Source organism: Cherax quadricarinatus, chromosome 84, assembly GCF_038502225.1.
Source record: "Cherax quadricarinatus isolate ZL_2023a chromosome 84, ASM3850222v1, whole genome shotgun sequence".
NCBI classification, from domain to species: Eukaryota; Metazoa; Arthropoda; class Malacostraca; order Decapoda; family Parastacidae; genus Cherax; species Cherax quadricarinatus.
This window is the reverse complement of record NC_091375.1, coordinates 14818395-14842227: the sequence shown is the minus strand read 5'-3', so window position 1 is coordinate 14842227 and position 23833 is coordinate 14818395. Positions and strand designations below refer to the sequence as shown.

General features: G+C 38.6%; 1 protein-coding gene across 10 annotated transcripts in view; it reads left to right on the top strand.

Moving 5' to 3' along the window:
* The window catches only part of LOC128704294 (serine/threonine-protein kinase tousled-like 2), a 159678-nt gene extending 138341 nt beyond the window's left edge, over positions 1-21337 (top strand). For 8 of the 10 annotated variants that reach the window (XM_070103166.1, XM_070103172.1, XM_070103165.1 and 5 more), the window contains exons 10-17: positions 1726-1788; positions 2288-2369; positions 7483-7574; positions 9711-9858; positions 12844-12955; positions 17212-17350; positions 17912-18131; positions 18260-21337. In XM_070103166.1, the coding sequence (XP_069959267.1) occupies positions 1726-1788; positions 2288-2369; positions 7483-7574; positions 9711-9858; positions 12844-12955; positions 17212-17350; positions 17912-18131; positions 18260-18511 (1108 nt within the window). In that variant the 3' untranslated portion in view covers positions 18512-21337. The remainder of the gene's footprint in view (positions 1-1725; positions 1789-2287; positions 2370-7482; positions 7575-9710; positions 9859-12843; positions 12956-17211; positions 17351-17911; positions 18132-18259) is intronic. The other 2 variants (XM_070103168.1, XM_070103164.1) reach the window with 1 other exon arrangement.
* The last annotated feature ends 2496 nt before the right edge of the window (positions 21338-23833 follow it).

Here is a 23833-nt window from a genome sequence, read left to right as displayed (position 1 = left end):
AACGAGGAAAAATTTTACAAAATTAATTCTTTTATAATTTGAATGACAATATTTTAATCATTCTTGTGACTATGAAGGCTTGTGATGTGGGGAAACTGAGTTTTGAAAAAAAAAAAAAACCAAGGGCATCCTTGTTCAGAATAACCTAAAAAAAAAAAAAAAAAGACATTGAAATTGATAGATTAGAATTTTCCCTTCTTTGTATTATAGCAGATATATAACTTGAAGATTGAGACACTTATGCAGCATATGGGAATCTTTATTCAGGAAACGTTTCGCCACACAGTGGCTTCATCAGTCCAATACAAAGAGGAAGGCGTAAGGAGGCCTTCCTCTTTGTATTGGACTGATGAAGCCACTGTGTGGCGAAACGTTTCCTGAATAAAGATTCCCATATGCTGCATAAGTGTCTCAATCTTCAACTTGTCGGTTTTTCAAACCATTCATCACAGATATATAACTTGTTATATTCTGTACTTTGGATACCATTAGATGGCACCCATTATTAAAATTTTATTTTGCTGACAGCCATTCTGATAATACAGATTGGCATGTTTTTCTGGATGTCATACAGTAACTGTGATGATTAAACAGCAAAAAGGTACAATACTGTGACTGGAACAACACACACATAACCTGCACATAGGACCCAATCATGATGATTGGGTCCGACTTGGACCATTTACAAGTGACTTGCAAATCATCCAAGTCAGACCAAAATGTCATCATAAGCTTCTCTCTCTTATGTGCAGGATATTTGTGTACTATGACCTTAGCATAACCCCACTTATCAGTCAGTATTACACTAACCAAACTAACCGAAGCTGACTAAATCTAGCCTAACTAAAGTTGGAAACACCTGCTGTGAAGAGTTGAAGGCAGGCAGACTCATTTGGTTGTTAGCAATGTAAGGTTTTAGTAAGAGGCATTACTATGTTATTTTTAACAACATGCTTATATTTTGTGTTTATTGTACATTTTGTCATTTTATCCTGAAGAATTTGCTAATGATATTTCCACCCATGATGTTTTCATTATGTTCGAAAGTATTGTGTTGTGATGTCACTATTAATTTTATAGTGAGTGATTTTTAAACTGATGTCTTGTGTAATATTGAAAGTTCTCCTGTGGAGTCACAATATTTACCAATTTGTAAAGTAAGAATTTCAGTAATTGCTACATGTTGCAGCCAGTTTAGATCCATAAAAGTGACTAAATTGTTGATCTGCACTTGCATGCTCTCACTGGGTTAGTCGAGCTCTCTGTTGGTGGGAGGTAGTCATTATATGCCTTTTGACTGGTTCTTGTCATATTATTTTATGAACAAAACTGGCACATACTCTCAAAGGGTTGATTGGTTTCTATCACTGTATCTTGAAAAAAAAGGGGGCATGTCTTGTAAAAAAAAAATACTGATTGGCTTCTATCACTTTTTATCTTACGGAAGAATAGCCATGTCCTCTAAAAGCAATGATTAATCTTATGAATGACTGTATCTCATGAAAGAACAGCCATGTCTTCTAAAAGCAATGATTTGATCCTATGAATGACTGTATCTCATGAAAGAACAGCCATGTCTTCTAAAAGCAATGATTTGATCCTATGAATGACTGTATCTCATGAAAGAACAGCCATGTCCTTTAAAGCATTGTAGGCCTTTCTTGGTGTTGATAAATTTACGTGTTTGGAATTGGGATTGTGCGCTGAAACGTGGCTCTTTCTCAGGCGATGGTTTGGTGGTTTGACCCAAGCTGCCAGATGTTTGCAACTTTCTAAACCTGTATCAGAGTAAGCACACATCCTTCTCACTTTTAGTATATGTGTCCAGACCAAAGTAACGTGAGTTTCATCACTAAGAGCAGTCATCAAGGGAGTGAGGTGACTACCCATATAGTAAGAATGGTTGGTAAGGTTTTTTTTTTTTATTAGTAAAAATGGCGACTATCCTGTTAGAGTATTTAATAAGGTAGCAGGGTGGTTTGAATGAGTTGCTTTACATTAGTCATATTTTAATTCAAAGCAGAGAAGTGAAAGGAATATTAGAGCAATAAACATATCCTCTGCATCTTGTAGGGCTATAGATGGTAGGTATTCTAAGATTCAGTTGATTAACAAATACTGTATATTTTAACTATTAAAAGATGAGATGGTATGAATCATAGCACCCACTTGTTGGATAAATATCATAATTTCCTTATGCTTTTGAAAATCTTGAAAAACAAGTTGCTCAATAAAAGACTTGCTTGTTTTGCTAGCTATCATTTAATATAATGCTTTCTTGTTGCAGATTCAACAATCATCCAGTTTTAAATGACCGGTACCTGTTGCTCATGTTATTAGGAAAAGGAGGGTTTTCTGAAGTTCATAAGGTGAGCAGTAATTTATTTTTATTCCATTTTATCTGAAAACTCCAGATGGTGAACGTTATAGAAGTAATGGTTAATGTGGGAAGGTTTGTCAAGTGTGCTTCAATTATCTATATTCTTGTCTGTCACCCTTGCTGTGTTTCTAAGTTAATAGAAGTAGAACTCCTGTTTACCCTCATGAGCGTCGATGCTGAGGAGGGGGCTCGTGATCCAAGGAATTGTACATATCCTCCCCTTCCTTGGGGTCAAACCTGATTGCTTCACATTACCCAAATGCCGTATGACCACTGGATTTAAGTGCTTCCTCATGAATGTAATAATAATAATAGGGCAGATTGTTAACTTCCTTGTGGAGGTAGGTTTGACTTCTTTCCTCATAGGCTGTGCCAGTCATAAAAGGAGATTAAAATACAGCCTCACTTAGCAATGTACTCGTTTACTGACGACTCGGACTTACAACGGACTCTGACCAGTATGCATACCTAAATACAAGTATATGAGAAATGTTATAAATGGTGCAAAGGTGACATTAAAATAATATCATCGATGGTTGACACAAACCCCACTACCATTATAGTGTGCTCCTCACTTAGTGATGAATTCGTTTACCGACGTGGTCTTAGGAACGGAACTCCATCTTTAAGTGAGGAGAGGCTGTATTGAGAACAAAGGGCATGTAATCCCATACCTGGAGTATACCTGGAAAAAGAAATTTTCCTGCTTTGTGTCACTATATTGGTATGATTACTTTGGTCACAGTCTTATTTCTTAATGTGAGGATGACTGCTTCACACGTCGTGGTCACGTGTGTACGTGTTTTACAGATGCTTCAAGTTTTATTTTTAATACTCAAAACTACTAACCATCCACCCTAGCACACTCCTGAAGCTTTGTTTTCTTTGTCAAGCTCTAAGCTTTATCATGCTTGACATGTTGCTTTTAGCTCTTTAACAGGAAAAAACCACAGTACGGGTGGGGTTAGAGCCTGTGGCAAGTGAGTCATAAAACTCGAGGTTTTTTTATGATAATAATGGCCAATGTTCAGCTGGCGCTTGTGTTTCTGTATTTGTCTGATACGAGAATGAGATTCAGCATTACAGCTAAGATGCTCTTACGGGAATATCTAGGTGTAATTAATTATTATCTGGATGTAGAGAGCAGCATTGCCTATATGCCTCAATACACACTAACCACTAATTGAACAGAGAAATAGACAATTTTAAATGTTTTATTATTCTGAAGGAAACACCAGTCAGGGTCAAGTTTCTAACACAAATATTTTGCTGAGTAAAGAGCTTTTCCATGTCAAGATGATTCAGATTTAGATTTTTTCTTTGAAATGTCTGGTTTATTGTACACCCCATGTCTATCCTATAGATGGTGGGGCAAGAGTATATGGATACATAAAAGACCTAGGAACTAGGCTCTAAAAGGGTTAGCAGGAGCATATTCTGGTGTATATTATTTTATCAGTTACAAGGATATTTAAGGAACTTTGTCAAGATTTCTAGTATCCCATTATCACTAAGATTCCTTGTTATCATATATGTACTATAAGGTATTGGAAGAATAGGATGTGAGTGTGGAGGTGGTGTGTGAGGCATTACATAGAATGAAAGGGGGTAAAGCAGCTGGAACTGACGGGATCATGACACAAATGTTAAAAGCAGGGGGGTATATAGTGTTGGAGTGGTTGGTATTTTTGTTTAATAAATGTATGAAAGAGGGGAAGGTATCTAGGCTTTGAGGTCCCATTACTTAAACTTGTTGTAACAAGACTTTGTCATCAACACAAAGAGTGCATTCTCTGCATTCCGTTTTTGTGTATGTGTCGTTCAGCAACTTTCAGTTTTGTGGTAGCGATTCCCCCTGAAAGAGGGGAAGGTACCTAGGGATTGGCAGAGAGCATGTATAGTCCCTTTATATAAAGGGAAGGGGGGCAAAAGAGATTGTAAAAATTATAGAGGAATAAGTTTACTGAGTATACCAGGAAAAGTGTACGGTAGGGTTATAATTGAAAGAATTAGAGGTAAGACGGAATGTAGGATTACGGATGAGCAAGGCAGTTTCAGAGTGGGTAGGGGATGTGTAGATCAAGTGTTTACATTGAAGCATATATGTGAACAGTATTTAGATAAGGGTAGGGAAGTTTTTATTGCATTTATGGATTTAGAAAAGGCATATGAACAGAGTAGGGGAGTTAGTAGATGGGGAGATGGAGGTATTAGGTAGATGGCAAGAATATTTTGAGGAACTTTTAAATGTTAAGGAAGAAAGAGAGGCAGTAATTTCATGCACTGGTCAGGGAGGTATACCATCTTTTAGGAGTGAAGAAGAGCAGAATGTAAGTGTGGTGGAGGTACGTGAGGCATTACGTAGAATGAAAGGGGGTAAAGCAGCTGGAACTGATGGGATCATGACAGAAATGTTAAAAGCAGGGGGGGGATATAGTGTTGGAATGGTTGGTACTTTTGTTTAATAAATGTATGAAAGAGGGGAAGGTACCTAGGGATTGGCAGAGAGCATGTATAGTCCCTTTATATAAAGGGAAAGGGGACAAAAAGAGACTGTAAAAATTATAGAGGAATAAGTTTACTGAGTATACCAGGAAAAGTGTACGGTAGGGTTATAATTGAAAGAATTAGAGGTAAGACAGAATGTAGGATTGCGGATGAGCAAGGAGGTTTCAGAGTGGGTAGGGGATGTGTAGATCAAGTGTTTACATTGAAGCATATATGTGAACAGTATTTAGATAAAGGTAGGGAAGCTTTTATTGCATTTATGGATTTAGAAAAGGCATATGATAGAGTGGATAGAGGAGTAATGTGGCAGATGTTGCAAGTATATGGAATAGGTGGTAAGTTATTAAATGCTGTAAAGAGTTTTTATGAGGATAGTGAGGCTCAGGTTAGGGTGTGTAGAAGAGAGGGAGACTACTTCCCGGTAAAAGTAGGTCTTAGACAGGGATGTGTAATGTCACCATGGTTGTTTAATATATTTATAGATGGGGTTGTAAAGGAAGTAAATGCTAGGGTGTTCGGGAGAGGGGTGGGATTAAATTTTGGGGAATCAAATTCAAAATGGGAATTGACACAGTTACTTTTTGCTGATGTTACTGTGCTTATGGGAGATTCTAAAGAAAAATTGCAAAGGTTAGTGGATGAGTTTGGGAATGTGTGTAAAGGTAGAAAGTTGAAAGTGAACATAGAAAAGAGTAAGGTGATGAGGGTATCAGATGATTTAAATAAAGAAAATTTGGATATCAAATTGGGGAGGAGTATGGAAGAAGTGAATGTTTTCAGATACTTGGGAGTTGACGTGTCGGTGGATGGATTTATGAAGGATGAGGTTAATCATAGAATTGATGAGGGAAAAAAGGTGAGTGGTGCATTGAGGTATATGTGGAGACAAAAAACATCATCTATGGAGGCAAAGAAGGGAATGTACGAAAGTATAGTAGTACCAACACTCTTACATGGGTGTGAAGCTTGTGTTGTGAATGCAGCAGCAAGAAGGCAGTGGAGATGTCCTGTCTAAGGGCAATGTGTGGTGTAAATATTATGCAGAAAATTTGGAGTGTGGAAATTAGGAGAAGGTGTGGAGTTTATAAAAGTTTTAGACAAGAGGGCTGAAGAGGGGTTGTTGAAGTGGTTTGGTCATTTAGAGAGAATGGTTCAAAGTAGAATGACATGGAGAGCATATAAATCTGTAGGGGAAGGAAGGCGGGGTAGGGGTCGTCCTCGAAAAGGTTGGAAGGGGTAAGGGAGGTTTTGTGGGCGAGGGGCTTGGACTTCCAGCAGGCGTGCATAAGCATGTTCGATAGGAGTGAATGGAGATGAATGATATTTGGGACCTGACGATCTGTTGGAGTGTGAGCAGGGTAATATTTAGTGGAGAGATTCAGGGAAACCGGTTATTTTTATATAGCCGGACTTGAGTCCTGGAAATGGGAAGCACAATGCCTGCACTCTAAAGGAGGGGTTCGGGATATTAGCAGTTTGGAGGGATATGTTGTGTATCTTTATACGTATATGCTTCTGAACTGTTGTGTTTGAGCACCTCTGCAAAAACAGTGATAATGTGTGAGTGTGGTGAAAGTGTTGAAGGATGATGAAAGTATTTTCTTTTTGTGGATTTTCTTTCTTTTTTGGGTCACCCTGCCTCGGTGGGAGACGGCCGACTTGTTGAAAAAAAAAAAAAAGGTATTGTGCCATCTGTCTCAATAAGTATTGTATCTCTTGTTAAAGCTATTTCTTAATAAGTATATAAATCAAATTAGACACCTTTTATAACCCCTATTGAAACAAAGGAGAATGGCAGCCAGTGAAGCTGAGATAACATTCACCCATAACTATGGCTGTCACTCTGGCTCCACCTGATAGTAGTTACACAAGGCACAAAGGACCATGAAATCATTTCATGGTTTTGTTGTGGTGTCTGTTTATCGCAGTCGATGACTTGCATTGTGCTGTATGTACACCATACTCACTGTTTGATAGAATTGAATATAGTTAATCTCTTAGTTTATCATAACCAATTTTTAAATCTGTAAAATGGAATACCTATTTAATAGTCACTAAAAGTAGTATATGTTAAAATAATTTGTAATGTGATAGATTATGAAGACTAAGAATGAGAGGGAAGATGTTCGATGGGAAGATAGAGGTGCTGGAGAGATGGAAAGATTTTTTTTTTTCCTCTCAATGCACCAGCCATATCCCACTGAAGATGGAAGGAATATGTTGAGAAATTGTTTAGTCTTGATAAAAGAGAGAGTGATCTGCATTGAGCAGGGAAGAATAAAACCTGGTAGAAGTAATGAAGAGTCAGAGGTGATATCTGTGCACCTCTGGCAAGACAACTATTGAATGAATGATGAATGTTTCCTTTTATTTGAAATTACCCTACCTTGGTGGGAGACTGCTGATGTGATAAAAAAAATATATATGGAATGTTTGTGGTATTTAACAATAAGTAACCATGAAAATGATTCATTGCATGATAGATTATGAAGAGAATTAATATTGTATATAAGCCTTGAATATATCTCTTGACAGTTTGTTATTATATGTAAATGGTTATTAGCTGGTTTTTTGATCAATTATTCCTTTTTCAGGCATTTGATCTTAAGGAGCAGCGATACGTAGCGTGCAAAGTCCACCAGTTAAATAAAGATTGGAAAGATGATAAAAAAGCAAATTATATAAAGTGAGTGAAACTGAATGATGGTTTTTATAAGTACTGTATTATTTTGGGGTTTATTTTAAACTTCACAGTTAAATTTAATATAATGGAGAGTATTATGTCATCCATTTTACTCTGACTTACTGTAGTCATTGTAATATTAGTAATATGTCCTTCATTACTAAGAGGCACAGTGCAGTAGTACTGTGCTGACACACTGTTAGGTAATAACACTTGTGCAACACTTAGCACATGAACACCATAACACCACACCCAGGAGAGGAGGCAATCATTGGTTTCTTTTACAGAGAACACACAATTGCCATCCAGTAAGTTCTCAAAGAGGAGTGTGACCATGTTACACAAGTATTTAACTGCCTACATTTTCCACAGTACCTAACCTTTGTAGAAAGGTCTCCATCTGCATTATTAACAGAGTTACTTCTGAGAGAGCGTTCACCAGATATATTTTTCTCTCCTTCAGCAACATAGCCAACAAAATTTCTAGAGTACTTGTTAAAAACTACCCTTCACCATTAAAGATGGTCAAAAAGAGGCCAACCAGAAGAGTCTAAGACGAGCCGGCTTGTACAGAATCTTTAGCGGGATGTGTGACGAAGTATGCAAAGGCAAGGTACATGGCACCCTCGAGCAATGAATTCAGTAACATAAATACCTGTGAAGGAGGGATGGAGATATGTTGCAGTTTTTGAACTGCAGTATTGGCATGCCGTGGAGTGATGATGGAAGTGTTCCTTCTTTTTCAGGTCACCCTCCCTCAGTGGGAAATAGCCACTATGTTAAAAAAAAAAACAGTACCTCTGCAGCCTTCATGGTCAGAGCAAGTGACGTGTGATATGTAGCAACACACAATCATCTCTTGAAATAGGATGAAAGTAGAGTCTGTTAACCCATAAACGGTCCAAGCAGATCTACGTTCACATGTGTAGTGCTACAAAAGTAGATCTACGTTTTTTTTACATGTTTTCAAATATAACAAAAAGAAAATGTAGATCAAATTTTTTTTACACATTTTCAAATGTAAAAAAACAAAAAGAAGATCTCCTTTTTTTACATACTTTCAAATGTTGAAAAAACGTATACTGTATAGTATACGTTTGGACCGTTTACGGGTTAATGAAAGAGGACAACCCACAGAAGTGGCATTGTTGAGAAGCAACCAGGATAGCAGTATCTAACACAGTTGTGTAAAACTCTGGTATGCTTGCAAAGATATTTCTTATCCTCTCAACAAGACACTGCAGTCAGGTAACACCATGGACCCACGCACACACCACACACTACCATTCCCTGGCCTTACCCGACCTGACTTCTCTTAACCAGACCTTTCCACTGTTTAAGTTTAGTTCTCATTAAACAATGTAGGATTGACAAAGCCCTTGGTGGGCAAAATGTTGTTTTAATAAATGTCCTCAGTATTGCAAGTGTGTCTGCCCACAAGACTCGCAGTAGATATTTAAATATCACACTGTGATGGCTGAATATTTTCACTTGCTTGCAAACAAGTAATATAATTTCTCTTTGTTTACATTTTCCTTGCCATCCCAAATATTATTGCCACTTCTGTCCAAATTTTAACATGAAGATAATGTGACGGTTGGTGAACACTACTGCATTATGATAAAACAACTTACCGGTTCTGTGGCAAGTTGGTTGAGACACCCTGACCTAGGTGATTCCATTTTTCTTTATCACAAAGTGTCTCCTCAGTGTCATCAGTCTTCCAGACATTTCACTCTTAGAGGGTGTGCCTTGAAGCTGGTGAAGGGCTCTTGATCCAAGGAATTGGAGCTGCTCTTCCTTTCCTTGAAACAAATTTGATTCTCCCACATTCTGTATGACCTTTATGAGCTCAGCACTTTCAAATGAATATAAGAATAATTCTAAGTATTTCGCTGAGATTCAGCATAATCAGCATGAACGTCATTTTTTACATATTGTACCACATTCCTGTGTGCAGACTGTTTAAAAAATTATGGTCTCTGATGCATTCCCTGTACTTAGCCATTTTTTGTTGATCAGTTAGTTTGATGGAGTTATTGTCATTACAATTAGTTATCAGTGCAAGAAACAGGCTACTGATTTAATTAAAAGCACATTGATCTGCACATATTATAATTAAGCATTTTTCTGTTTCAGACATGCCATAAGAGAGTACAATATCCAGAAGAAGTTAAACCATCCCCGTATAGTCAAGCTCTACGACGTGTTTGAAATTGATGCCAATAGCTTCTGTACTGTCCTGGAGTATTGTGATGGGCATGACCTTGACTTCTATTTAAAACAGGTTGGTGTTTTTACTAAATGCTTTCCTCCATTTTTGCTTAATATTTGTGTTCAAGCTCCATTTACCAGGGACGGAGGAGAATGAAAGTATTGTTGTAACTCTTGTAGGTAGGAAATTAGGGAGAGAGGTAGGAAGGAGGCTCAGAGTATCCTTGTAATTCTTGTAAGTCACCCCTGCCCCTCTTCTAATTATAACTGTTCTAGGTAAGTTTGACCACTTGTAGTTAAAACCAGTTTTAGAAAACGCCTTATTGGTACACTGTCCCCTCTCAACAGTAACAGTGTGTGTATTCATGTTCTTGCTCAGATAGTCTTGTGTTTGCTTTCCTTTTAGCACTGCCATTTGCACTGCCTGCAATCACCAGTCAGCTGCCTGATTCAGTCAGGCAAAAATCTTGCAACAGCATGGATAACATAATTCAAATTTATGGTCATTCTACTTGCTTCTCCATTCTGGAAGATGGTGATAGATGCTTTTTGCATGACTTATTGTCGTGCTTCAGGGAAAAGGTTTGTTCATTGTGCTTTGTTGAAACAACAGTGAAGTCCATTTGTGATAAAGATTCTACCATGGAAGTTAGTTTTGTTGATGTGTCAGTGATTCAGACACTATTTAAATGGCTTCTTACAATACTGACATCTCAGCTGTTAGGAATGCTATAATTATCTCTTAATTTATCCCCAGTTTTGTGACCTAGCCTTAAACTTCCAGATAATTAGTAGGTAAAATCTTTTAGCCAGATTCATCACTGTTTATTAGCAACAGTCAACGGCATGGAAAACCTTTGCCGGTTTTAAACATCTTTCAGGAGTCTCATGGACCATTGTATGCTTCACCACTATTAATTAAGGTACCAGTGAAGCAAACTCAAGATCAAGACCTTTGACATTTAGGCAGGTCTATTAGAAATCCAAAATCTCCACTTATCATTGATTTCTATCAAGGAAAACTTTGATGTTTGTAAACATGAATGCCTTTCCAAAGCTTTGACGTTTGTAAACCAGGAGTGCCTTCCCAAAGAAACTTTTTTTTTTTTTTTAACACGTCGGCCATTTCCCACTGAGGCAGGGTAACCCAAAAAGAAAGAAAAAACTTCCATCATCACTCAACACTTTCACCATTACTCATACATGATCACTGTATTTGTCCTTGTTCATTTCTTTTCAAGTGTTTTCTAAATTTGGTTCCTTATGACTTGAGCTTCTTGGATTTAACTGGCAAGTACATTCTCCACAAGAATAGTTTTTAGACTTTCTTCACTCTGTTTTTCCTAAATTAGCATGAAAATATAGAAGTTCAAATTTTCTCTACTTATTTTGGGGTAAAATGTGCTTATAGTCATGGAGTTCTGGAATGTTTAAGATCAGTATTTCAGCTGATTAGTGAGAATGGTTTTAAGTATGCAAAGTCTAACTACCTTATAGTGTTGCATATGTAGGATGAGAACTCATCTTTCATGTCGGTTCTCCCACAGGCAGGGTGACCCAAAAAAAAGAAAGAAAACCCCAAAAAGAAAATACTTTCATCATCATTCAACACTTTCACCACACACACACATTATCACTGCTTTTGCAGAGGTGCTCAGAATACAACAGTTTAGAAGCATATACGTATAGAGATACACAACATATCCCTCCAAACTGCCAATATCCCAAACCCCTCATCTTTCATGTTTACATTAATTACAGTCGCTGAGTTAAGTTTCTGTTAGTGTTAGCCATGGCGTGAATCGTAGGATCAATGTACATATTGTCTTACTCCAACATTATAAGGCCTTGTCCAAGAAGCCTTATTATACAGCACACCCCTTCCTCATTTCTTCAGATTTCTGCAATTCCTGTCATGAAGAAAGCTAGGAAACTGCTAGCAAGGCCTTTATAAGAGACTTGGAACTTTAATCTAGGCCAATTCATTCCCAGAAATCCCATTCCACTCTTAAGAAAGCCTTTTCGAGCATGGAATCAAAGGCATCACTTCAGGAGACAAGGTGATTCCCTAAAAAGAATGCTAAGTCAGAAAGCTCCACTTGAAAACACAAATTGTTGAGATAGACCAGAGATAGAGCTGTCAACATGGATGACCTTAAACTATCCTTCTGCCTTTTCATTTACTTGAGGGTTAACAAACACGACATCTTAAAGCATATTGGTTAGTCTAGTAGCTAGTTCCAGATCTCTGGTAGGTTCAGTAGATATACAGTACTTTAAGGAGAGCTGTTCAGACAGTCATGTTGCAGAAAAACTCAGAACCAAAATAACAGAAACGGAAAAGAAAACTTGGTTGTCTTGGAAGTCAAAACATGAGTGCACAATATTACACAGTACTGTGATGAAAATGGTTTTGAAAACCAGAATGAGACACTTGTGCAATATTTGGGAATCTTCACTGAGGAAACCTTTTACCAACTTATGGAACAATACTCTTCTCCAGACTGAGGGACTGACCACCTCAAAACTTCAAGGGTGATGGACTGATTACATCGTCTTCAAGTATCTTCTGCTTCTATCAACTTTTCTGTACTCGACTGAAGAAACCTACTGTGTAGGCGAAATGTTTCGAAATAAAGATACCTAACTGTTGCATATGTGTCTTACCTAACAACCAACCAGTGGCTTCTTCAGTCCAATACAAAGAATAACTGGAAGTCCCTCTGCCTAGAATCGATGTTTTCAGTCCATTAATCTGATATACAGTAATACATGTGCTGTACATCCTTGGTGTAAGGATTTTTTTATAATTCATTAATATGCATTAATTTTGTAGGTATAGGCAAAATTGACAGCGTGTATATCTTTCAAGTTAATTCCATTTATCAACTTTAACATCAACACAAAAATGTTTTCAAAGCGGTGATTATCGAAATGGTACTTGGAAAGCAAGTTTACTAATGATAGGTTTGAATGAAATATTTCTTAGAATTTTATTTCTTAATAAAAATATTTTTTGTATATGGTATCCTTTAATTAACTAAGAATTTCTCCTCAGCACAAGACCATACCTGAGAGAGAAGCAAGATCGGTAATTATGCAGGTGGTATCCGCACTTAAGTACCTGAATGAGATCAAACCGCCAATCATTCATTATGACCTCAAGCCAGGTAAGGATTTTATGTAGGATAGGTATAAACTGCAAGTAATTTTGTAATATACTTTTGGTGTTCCCCTCCCCCCCCAATCTGTTCTTTCCCCATCCTCACCCTATTACAAAAGTCTCTGGGAGATTTGGTCATGAATCTGTTCATCGTTCATGTGTTTACGGTGATCATCGAGGAAATTAGGCGCTCCTAATTGCTATTCGTTTTTGGTTATAACCTTCTTAACTATATTTGTCTTTATCATAAATTTTATACATACTAAATGCTGTAAAGAGTTTTTATGAGGATAGTGAGGCTCAGGTTAGGGTGTGTAGAAGAGAGGGAGACTACTTCCAGGTAAAAGTAAGTCTTAGACAGGGATGTGTAATGTCACCATGGTTGTTTAATATATTTATAGATGGGGTTGTAAAAGAAGTAAATGCTAGGGTGTTCGGGAGAGGGGTGGGATTAAATTATGGGGAATCAAATACAAAATGGGAATTGGCACAGTTGCTTTTTGCTGATGATACTGTGCTTATGGGAGATTCTAAAGAAAAATTGCAAAGGTTAATGGATGAGTTTGGGAGTGTGTGTAAAGGTAGAAAGTTGAAAGTGAACATAGAAAAGAGTAAAGTGATGAGGGTATCAATTGATTTAGGTAAAGAAAAATTGGATATCAATTTGAGGAGGAGTATGGAAGAAGTGAATGTTTTCAGATACTTGGGAATTGACATGTCGGCGGCTGGATTTATGAAGGATGAGGTTAATCATAGAATTGATGGGGAAAAAAAGGTGAGTGGTGCATTATCTATGGAGGCAAAGAAGGGAATGTACGAAAGTATAGTAGTGCCAACACTCTTATATGGGTGTGAAGCTTGGGTTGTGAATGCAGCAGCAAGAAGGCGGTTGGAGGCAGTGGAGATGTCCTGTCTAAGGGCAATGTGTGGTGTAAATATTATGCAGAAAATTCAGAGTGTGGAAATTAGGAGAAGGTGTGGAGTTAATAAAAGTATTAGTCAGAGGGCAGAAGAGGGGTTGTTGAAGTGGTTTGGTCATTTAGAGAGAATGGATCAAAGTAGAATGACATGGAGAGCATTTAAATCTGTAGGGGAAGGAAGGCGGGGTAGGGGTCATCCTCGAAAAGGTTGGAAGGAAGGGGTAAGGGAGGTTTTGTGGGCGAGGGGCTTGGACTTCCAGCAGGCATGCGTGAGCGTGTTTAATAGGAGTGAATGGAGACGAATGGTATTTGGGATCTGACAATCTGTTGGACCGTGAGCAGGGTAATATTTAGTGAAGGGATTCGGGGAAACCGGTTATTTTTATATAGCCGGACTTGAGTCCTGGAAATGGGAAGTACAATGCCTGCACTCTAAAGGAGGGGTTTGGGACTATAGCAACTGTTATGCTGGTCTCTCTCAACCACATACCCTTCTTTATCTGCTTTCTTTCTTTTTTTTTTCTCTGTAATTTTGTTTTTTAATCTCTCCTTGCATCATGCTTCCTTACTGTGACTTTCTCAAAGTAACTCTCAGACTATTCTAGTTACCCACTGCTGTGTTACCCTGAGGTAACCTCTGTTCTAGTTACTGCTGTGTTACCCTGAGTTAACCTCTGTTCTAGTTACTGCTATGTTCACCCTGGAAGTAACCTTTATTCTAGTTACTGCTGTGTTCACCCTGAGGTAACCTCTATTCTAGTTACAGCTATGTTCACCCTGGAAGTAACCTTTATTCTAGTTACTGCTGTGTTACCCTGAGGTTACCTCTATTCTAGTTACTGCTGTGTTACCCTGAGGTAATCTTTATTCTAGTTAGTGGTGTTCACCCTGAGGTAATCTTTATTCTAGTTAGTAGTGTTCACCCTGAGGTAGCTTCTATTCTAGTTACTGCTGTGTTACCCTGAGGTAACCTCTATTCTAGTTACTTTTATATTCACCCTGAGGTAACCTCTGTTTTAGTTACTGCTATATTCACCCTGAGGTAATCTCTATTCCAGTTACTCCTATGTTCATCCTGAAGTAACCTGTACTCTAGTTTACCTGGAGAGAGTTCCGGGGGTCAACGCCCCCGCGGCCCGGTTTGTGACCAGGCCTCCTGGTGGATCAGAGCCTGATCAACCAGGCTGTTACTGCTGGCTGCATGCAAACCAACATACGAGCCACAGCCCGGCTGGTCAGGAACCGACTTTAGGTGCTTGTCCAGTGCCAGCTTGAAGACTGCCAGGGGTCTGTTGGTAATCCCCCTTATGTATGCTGGGAGGCAGTTGAACAGTCTTGGGCCCCTGACACTTATTGTATGGTCTCTTAACATGCTAGTGACACCCCTGCTTTTCATTGGGGGAATGTTGCATCGTCTGCCAAGTCTTTTGCTTTCGTAGTGAGTGATTTTCGTGTGCAAGTTCAGTACTAGTCCCTCTAGGATTTTCCAGGTGTATATAATCATGTATCTCTCCCGCCTGCATTCCAGGGAATACAGGTTTAGGAACCTCAAGCGCTCCCAGTAATTGAGGTGTTTTATCTCCGTTATGCTGTGTTCATCCTGAAGTAACCTGTATTCTAGTTACTGCTGTGTTCACCCTGAGGTAACCTCTATTTTAGTTACTGTTGTGTTCACCCTGAGGTAACCTCTATTCTAGTAACTGCTGTGTTCACCCTGAGGTAACCTCTATTCTAGTTACTGCTGTGTTCACCCTGAGGTAACCTCTATTCCAGTTACTGCTGTGTTCACCCTGAGGTAACCTCTATTCTAGTTACTGCTGTGTTCACCCTGAGGTAACCTCTATTCTAGTTACTGCTGTGTTCACCCTGAGGTAACCTCTATTCTAGTTACTACTGTGTTCACCCTGCAGTAATCTTTTTTATTATAGTGTCTCAGTGCAGTTTGCCCTCTGAGGTAGCCCTCTTTAATCCGTGACGGTTAGTTATCCTCAAGGGATACCTCAAGTGCTGTGTGGTTGTCACAGATAGACCAGGTATCACTCTTCAGAAAGAGTCTTAAGTGCTCCCTCAGAAGTATTCAGTACTAATGACTCAAAAAATCGTAATGACACGATTGCAAACAAACCATACCCCCGGCCGGGATTGAACCCGCGGTCATATCGTAATGACACGATTGCAAACAAACCATACCCCCGGCCGGGATTGAACCCGCGGGTTCACTCCCAGCCAGGGGAATGGTTTGATTCAGTACTAATATTCTGCAGGGAGAGCATCCCTTAAGGGAGGTGTGCTGAGGCTGGTGATGGGCTCTTTATCAAAGGAAGTGAACCTATTCTCCCCTTCCTTGGATCAGATCTGATTGACTCCAATTCTCCTTGTGCTACGACCCCTCCTATGGGTTTGGTGCTCCCCCCTTCCTGGTGTTAGTCGACTGTTGTGGGTCGCATCCTGGGGGTGATAATATCCCTTAAATGGGGTTGGGCTTTTAAATGAGCCATGTTAGGATAACAGCTTTTAGCCTGTAAAATTTGTGTAAGCAAAAAAAAAAAAAACGCATTAGAGTTAAAACCGGAAGCATATTTTTTATTGACATCACCACAATAACTTGCAGTGTTTGTAATTACAGTGTTTTGTGCTGGTCATAGAGTTTGTTTTGAAGGAAACAAAGATATTTGGAAAGATTCTGTTGGCTTCACCCTATATATTAGATGCAAAAATTATGAAGAGAATTATTCATTAAACAGGTAGTAGGTTGGTGGATAGTAACCATCCATGGAGGCATTACCGTGTACTCATAAAGTGTGAAACAGTAGCCTGCTCACTTGTTTAAGTATCCTGAAAGAAGTGAGTAAGATTCTTGTTAATTTCTTGCTTTTTTTTATGATCAGGTAATTCTTGTAGATTTCCACCTACATTTAGTATACACTTAGGATTACTGTACTTTCTGTTCTTAATAGTTTTTATTCTTGTAATACTTGCTTTCCAGTTTATAAGCCCTGGTTTGAATCTATACTGTGGAAGCCATGAACTCTCAGAAGCATTAACAGATAGTGTATATCAATATACAGCATCCATTTGTTTAATTGTATCCTCTACTCGTTTTCTATTTCCTAAGATGGTGGCAGGGGGTGAATCCTTGTAGGCCAGACTATCCTTGCATAACCCTGGTACACTTCTCTGCTATCTACACTTCCCTACTATCTGCTTCATCTAAATCATGGCATCTCTTCCTATATATATAACCCACTTGCATATTGTTTCATCAAATATTCCTATAATTATGGCTCATGTATCAGCATAAATTTGGTAAATTTGTATATCCCTAAAATGCTTTTTATCACAGGAAACATCTTGTTGACTGATGGTAATATTCTCGGGGAAGTGAAGATCACAGATTTTGGTCTCAGTAAAGTAATGGACGAGGACAGCTACCATCCTGACTATGGAATGGACCTCACCTCTCAGGGGGCTGGCACATACTGGTCAGTATCACTCTTGATGCAACTTATTTATCATCTTTTCTGTATTTACCTATTTTTATTTACCAGGTTTTAACTATTAAGAAAAGAGCTTAAATATTTATTGTATAAATGCATTGGTAAAGCTTCCAAAATTTGTAGCACACACACTACTTCCTCTTTAACCTCATTTTAGATCTTTCTTTCTTTCAACACACCGGCTGTATCCCACCGAGGCAGGGTGGCCCAAAAGGAAAAACGAAAGTTTCTCCTTTTATATTTAGTAATATACGTATACAGGAGAAGGGGTTACTAGCCCCTTGCCCCTGGCATTTTAGTTGCCTCTTACAACACGCATGGCTTACGGAGGAAGAATTCTGTTCTACTTCCCCATGGAGAAAATGGAATAATGTATTCTATAAATATTTTTATTTGATTAGTAGGCCTTTATTATATTTATTATTTTAGATGTTATCCCATTATGTATTGTATACTTAGTTACTAGTTGTGATACTCAATTGTTGTTAAGTGTTTTTGGTATGTTGTTGCTATTGTTAAAGAATCGCATTAAAATTTTCTTTGCAGGTACCTACCACCAGAGTGCTTCATTGTGGGGAAGACGCCACCCAAGATATCTAGTAAAGTAGATGTGTGGTCTGTGGGTGTAATATTCTATCAGTGCCTATACGGGAAAAAGCCGTTCGGCCACAACCAAAGTCAGGCTACTATATTAGAGGAAAATACTATCCTTAAAGCAACAGATGTACAGTTTCCACCCAAACCAGTGGTCAGCAATGAAGCCAAGGTGAGCTTATTTTTTATCCTATTTTGTAAACTTAAGAGCTCAAGATAAAAGTATTATTACGATAAATAAATCAGTAATGTTTAAATATATCATGAGATATATTCTAACTTTATTACCTTCACTTTCAGCAATTCATTCGGTGTTGTTTGGCATACCGTAAGGAGGACCGCAATGATGTGTTGACGCTGTCTTCCAATCCTTATCTTTCACCGCCACTTCCAAAGAGTGGTAGGCAGTCAGCCAATAGTCAGCAACAAGCAGCAGCGGCAGCGTCTGCTGTAGCGCAGGCAGCAGCTGCCCAACAGCAGGTGGGATACCAACAACCCTTCACTACTGGTCTTTTGGGCCTTGGCAACATACACTCTTCCACCAGTTCATAATGACACGCCACCCGCAGTAGGGGGCATGTCCAGCCCCGACACCCCCTACCTAGCTCCACCCTGCATCACCCAATCCCCTTCGATCGTCACCATCTGCCTGCTGCCGCCCGTTGCCCACGACTGCCACCAGCACCACTATGGCCATATTGACCACAGGGCTTAAGTTTGTCAGCAGTGATCCATGATGCAATTAGTCAGGTCTCTTCACAGTTGGAAATTTCATGTGCCAGTTACCTCAGCTTTTAGTAGCCATGACAGTAAATTTAAGAAATAGATCTGCAGTAGGATTTTTATGGACAATGAATATGTCTTTAATTTATAATTTTTAACATTTGAATTGGGTAGTAATAATTTGCAAATTAGGAAGAAAATAAGTTTTAATGAATGTACTGCATGCAGTAATTCATATTTTTTATACTATTTTCCAACACATTACACATGAACAATTGTTATATTTAAGAGAGACAATACCCATATGAGGTGTGGCATTATGGTGGCTTAGGGCAGGGTGGTGATGAAGCGGATTGGGTGCTTGAGGACACTGGGGCAGAGGCTCAACACAGCACTAGAAACTCCTGTGTTCCTACTTGCTGCCACAACCACCTGCTGTTATTGTGCTTTGCTGTGTACAGAGCAAAAACAGTTGAGGAAGTGGTGCCAGTGTGCAACTGGAAATATTCCATAATGATTTTTTTTTTTTTAAATATACAGAGTTATATTCTATCAAGCCAAAGTTGTGACTAGATTATGTCACAGTCAAGAATATACGTACCAGTTACTGTAACTAGAAAGGCAACCACGTGTGGTACCCAGTGTGATGGTGATATGTACATTTTGGAGAGAATGACTCCAGTGGTAGGAACACAAACAGTGAGTGCAGTGCTCCACTTCTGCATTGTCGACCATTGCGGGTGGTTCAGGCCCAGCGGAGGGCAGCAGTCGTGTTGCTTCCACACTAAAGTGGCGACAACGGGTAGAGTGGCAGAAGTGAGCGTTGTGAGCCACCAACCGATGTGATGTGATATTGTGTAGTCGTGAGTGTGAACTCGGGTTCCGGCCCACAGGTGTTGGTTGTGGGAGACAGCAGCGGCCGGTAGCCAGGTGTGATATATATAGTACAGTACCACTTTTATGAAAGTGAGCTAATACATTAATGTGACTTTCAGGAACAGTACGTGTTAAATTGCAGATAAAAACTGTTCTCTGGAAGTTGCCTTTTAGCACAGCAGCCAAATTGTGACCACAGATAACATGGGAGATACGCTAGTTGTCAAAAATTACCCGAACTCTTTTAATGAAGTATCCGTATCACTAAATTTGTCGAGGCCTCTGTGGATTGTTTGTTGAAAAATGATATCATAATTAAGACAATTTTGAAAAGGAAAATTGTTAGTTACTGAATCTTCATAAGTTTGGTGCTACAGAATTTAAAATGAAGAAATTCACAGCTTATATTATTTTCTGACGTGGAAATAAAATATCCAAGAGGGAATCCATGAATTCATTCCTGTGGAAATAGGCTATATACACAAGCATTACATAGCTCCCACCTTCATTCATGTACATTGTTTACTGATATTTCTCTTCTGCTACAAGTGCCGTGTATTTATGCAGAATACAGACACCGTTCCCGACGTGGTACGAACGGCAACCCACATTAATAGTCTACAGATCACCACAGCTTATCTTGAGTATATTGTATGTATTTTAATGTCATTTTTTTAGACATATGAGATATTACCTAGTTTTGTATGTGTTGAATTTTTTATTTTTATTTATTTTTATTTTTTGGTTGTCCTCCTGAAAGCATTTTTAGAATTGATTTTGTGGTGGTCAGCTATAAATTAAATTGCAAGAGATTGGATCAACGCCAACTCCTCCAACATGTAATTCGCTAACATAGTCACACAGAGCTGGGGAGATAGTGGCGGTGGATCTTCTATTGGTGTCCTGTTCTTGACAGTCTGATGATGTGAAAAGCAGTAGGACCAAATCAGGCTCAGTCTTGTTTCAACATTTTCATTTTAAAAGTCTGTAGTTTTTTCTTTGTCATGAAGATACTAAATGACTTTTTCCTTTTCTTGAATTGCTCGAGGCTCAAATCTTCTATTCACAGCATTTTGGAAATACAAGGTAGTGAGAAAGCAATGAAGAGTAAGTCAAAGTTCTGCCACTTCATCCTGATATATTATGTTCCTAATTATGCCTTGATGATTCATCTGGATGAATGTGCACTTCACATTTGAAAGTATTGAACTGGCCATTTTATGCCTGCCCTCAGCAGCCAGAGCTTATTGTATTGACACTCAAAGTGTATGGTACAAGGGACATGAAATTCTGAATTTCTTATGTGTAATTGAAAAGTTGGGGAAAGACACTTGTGTTAAGATTAAAACATACACACAGTCTATTAACAGTATTCTTCACATTTCAGTGCTTACTGTGCAGTTGGTTCTTAATTCTTGACATGGCTGCTTTAAAGCTAGGGCATAAAATAAGTGGTTAGAAGAAAACTCAAAAGTTCTCTTGAGGCTATTCACCTCAGGTATTAAGGGACATCCTTCCTTGCTCTGTGGATCAGAAGATGGTGCTCCCGAGCCATAACCCACAACCTTTTTAATACCAATTCAGATTGTCTGTAGGAAGGTACTAATTTAAATGTTCTCCCCTTGGTTTCCTCAGCTCACTCCGGTGTAATTTTTTTTCAGTTAAAGATTAATACCGCCATTTGGTCTGTTGCCGGCCATTGTGATAGTTATCGCTCTATACTTGTAAAATTCTATCATGTTATGTAAAATGTAATGCATAAATAAATCAATAAAGCAACTTGGCCAATTTATTAAGGATTTATAACCATGTGAATATTTTAACTTACTTGGTTGTGATATTTCTGATAACTGATGTTAATGTGGTCTCGGAAATATGGCCTTAAATGGGCCCTTTTTTTAACAATATTCATTTCCATCTATTTTTACATGCAGTTAAAACACTTTAAAGTGCACACTCATTCCACTACTGTGTCTACTCAAGTGCTAATCAATCTCTTACAGAGGCACAATTTTTATTTTTCGCTACAAAACTACAGTAAATACCTCTGTAAAAATCAACATTACAGTATTGAATTGGAGCCCTGGAATAGTGTATTACCTCTCATTCCTCTCTCCCCACTGAAAAAAGTATCATACATGTGACAATTGTTTTAATGAATTAATTTCTCACCAGAATAGGATATCCTAAAGAAGAAAACAGATTCACCATCACTCATTCTCTAGTGGAAATCACAATTCAGATTACAAACTTGTTCCTCAGAGTGCAGGCATTGTACTTCTCACATCCAGTCTTGTTAAAATGTATTAAATAAAAAAGTTCATTTGCAAGACTGTAAATACCTATTTTCATTTTTTTAACACACCAGCTGTCGTCTCCCACCAAGAATATAAAGGCATAATACCATGACTAGAACAATTCACAAATAACCCACACATAGGAGAATGAAACCTTGATGGTGTTTATGTCCAACTTGGACCATTAGCTAGTGACACGTTTAACTAGTTAATGATCCAGATCTGGCCAAAACGTTGATAGTTTTGTTCTCCAATGTGTGTGGGATATTTGTGTCAAGTCTCCCACAAAGATAGGGTGACTTGAAGAAGAAAAACACTTTTATCATCATTCACTCCACCATCTTGCCAGAGGCATACTGAAATTACAGCCCAGATGTCCCTCCAAACTGCATTATCCCCACCCTTCCAAGTGCAGGCACTATACTCTCCATCTCCAGGCCTAAAGTCTGACTAACCAGAGTTCCTGAATCCCTTCATAAATGTTACCTTCCTCACACTCCAACAGCATATAAAGTCATCAGAACCACTTGCCTCCACTCATTCCTATCAAACACACACACACATACATGCCTGTTGGATGTCCAAGCCCCTTGCTTACAAAACCTTCTTTACCCCCTCCAACCTTTCCAGGGTGACCCCTACCATGCCTCATCTCCACTACAGATTTATACACCTCCAAGTCAACGTCTTTTGCTCTATCCTCTTTCAATATCCAAACCACCTCAGTAACCTCTCCTCAGCCCTCTAGGTAATATTTTTAATAACCCTTTGCCTCCTAATCTCCAAACAACGAATTCTCTGCAAAATATTCACAACACACATTGCTCTCAGACATGACATCTCTTTTGCCTCCAGCCTCCTGCTTGCTGCAATATTTAAAACTCATGCCTCACACCCATATTAAGTGTTGGTACCACTTGTGTAATACACATTCCTCTTCAGATGCATAACCCACCTTTTTTTCCCCTCATCAATTCTGTAGTTTACTTTCATCTTTCATAGAGCTGTGTGTTGACAAGTTCACTCCCAGATAAATGAATACATTTACTTCCTCCATACTCCCTCCTTCCAATCTGATATCCAGTCTTTTATTATCTGAATTTTTGGTTACTCTCATTGCCTTGCTCTTTCCTAAATTCACTTCTGACTCCCTTATTTTACATACCCTCCCAAATTCATCTACCAGCATTTGCAACTTCTCTTCAGAATCTTACAAAAGCACAGTGTCATTGGCAAAAAAGTCTTTGACAGCTCCCATTTTGTATTAGATTCTTTATCTTTTAATCTCACACCTCCTCCCAACACCCTAGCATTCACTTCTTTTACAACTCAACCTATGCATTAAAAGACCATGGTGATATCACGCACCCTTGTCTAAGGCCTACTTTTACTGGAAAATAATCTCCCTGTCTCCTACATAACCTAATCTGAGCCTCACTATCCTCGTAAAATCTCTTAACTGCTTTAAGTAACCTACCACCTATTCCACACATTTGCAACATCTGCCACATTGTTCCCCTGTCGACCTTATCATATGCCTTTTCTAAATCCATGAATGCAGTAAAAACTTATTTATCTTTATCTTACTTATAAACTTCAATGTAAGCACTCTGTCTACACATCCCCTTCCGTTCCTAAAATCTTGTTCAACTGCAATCTTGCTCTCTGTTTTATCCACAATTCTTTCACTAATTACTGTACTTTTTACTGGTATACTCAACAGGCTTATCCCCTTTTACTTTGTACGAAGGAATTATGCGCACACACACACATACTGCTAATCCTATGTACCTTCCCCCTTTCACGCATTTATTGAACAGATGCACCAACCGCTCAAAAACTAAATTCCCACTTGCTTTTAACATATGGCCATGATTTGATCTCATCAATCCCAACTGTTACCCTCTTTCATTCAACCCACTACCTTGTGCACCTTCCCCACATTCAGATCTGGCTCTTCCTCACTCTTTAATATTTT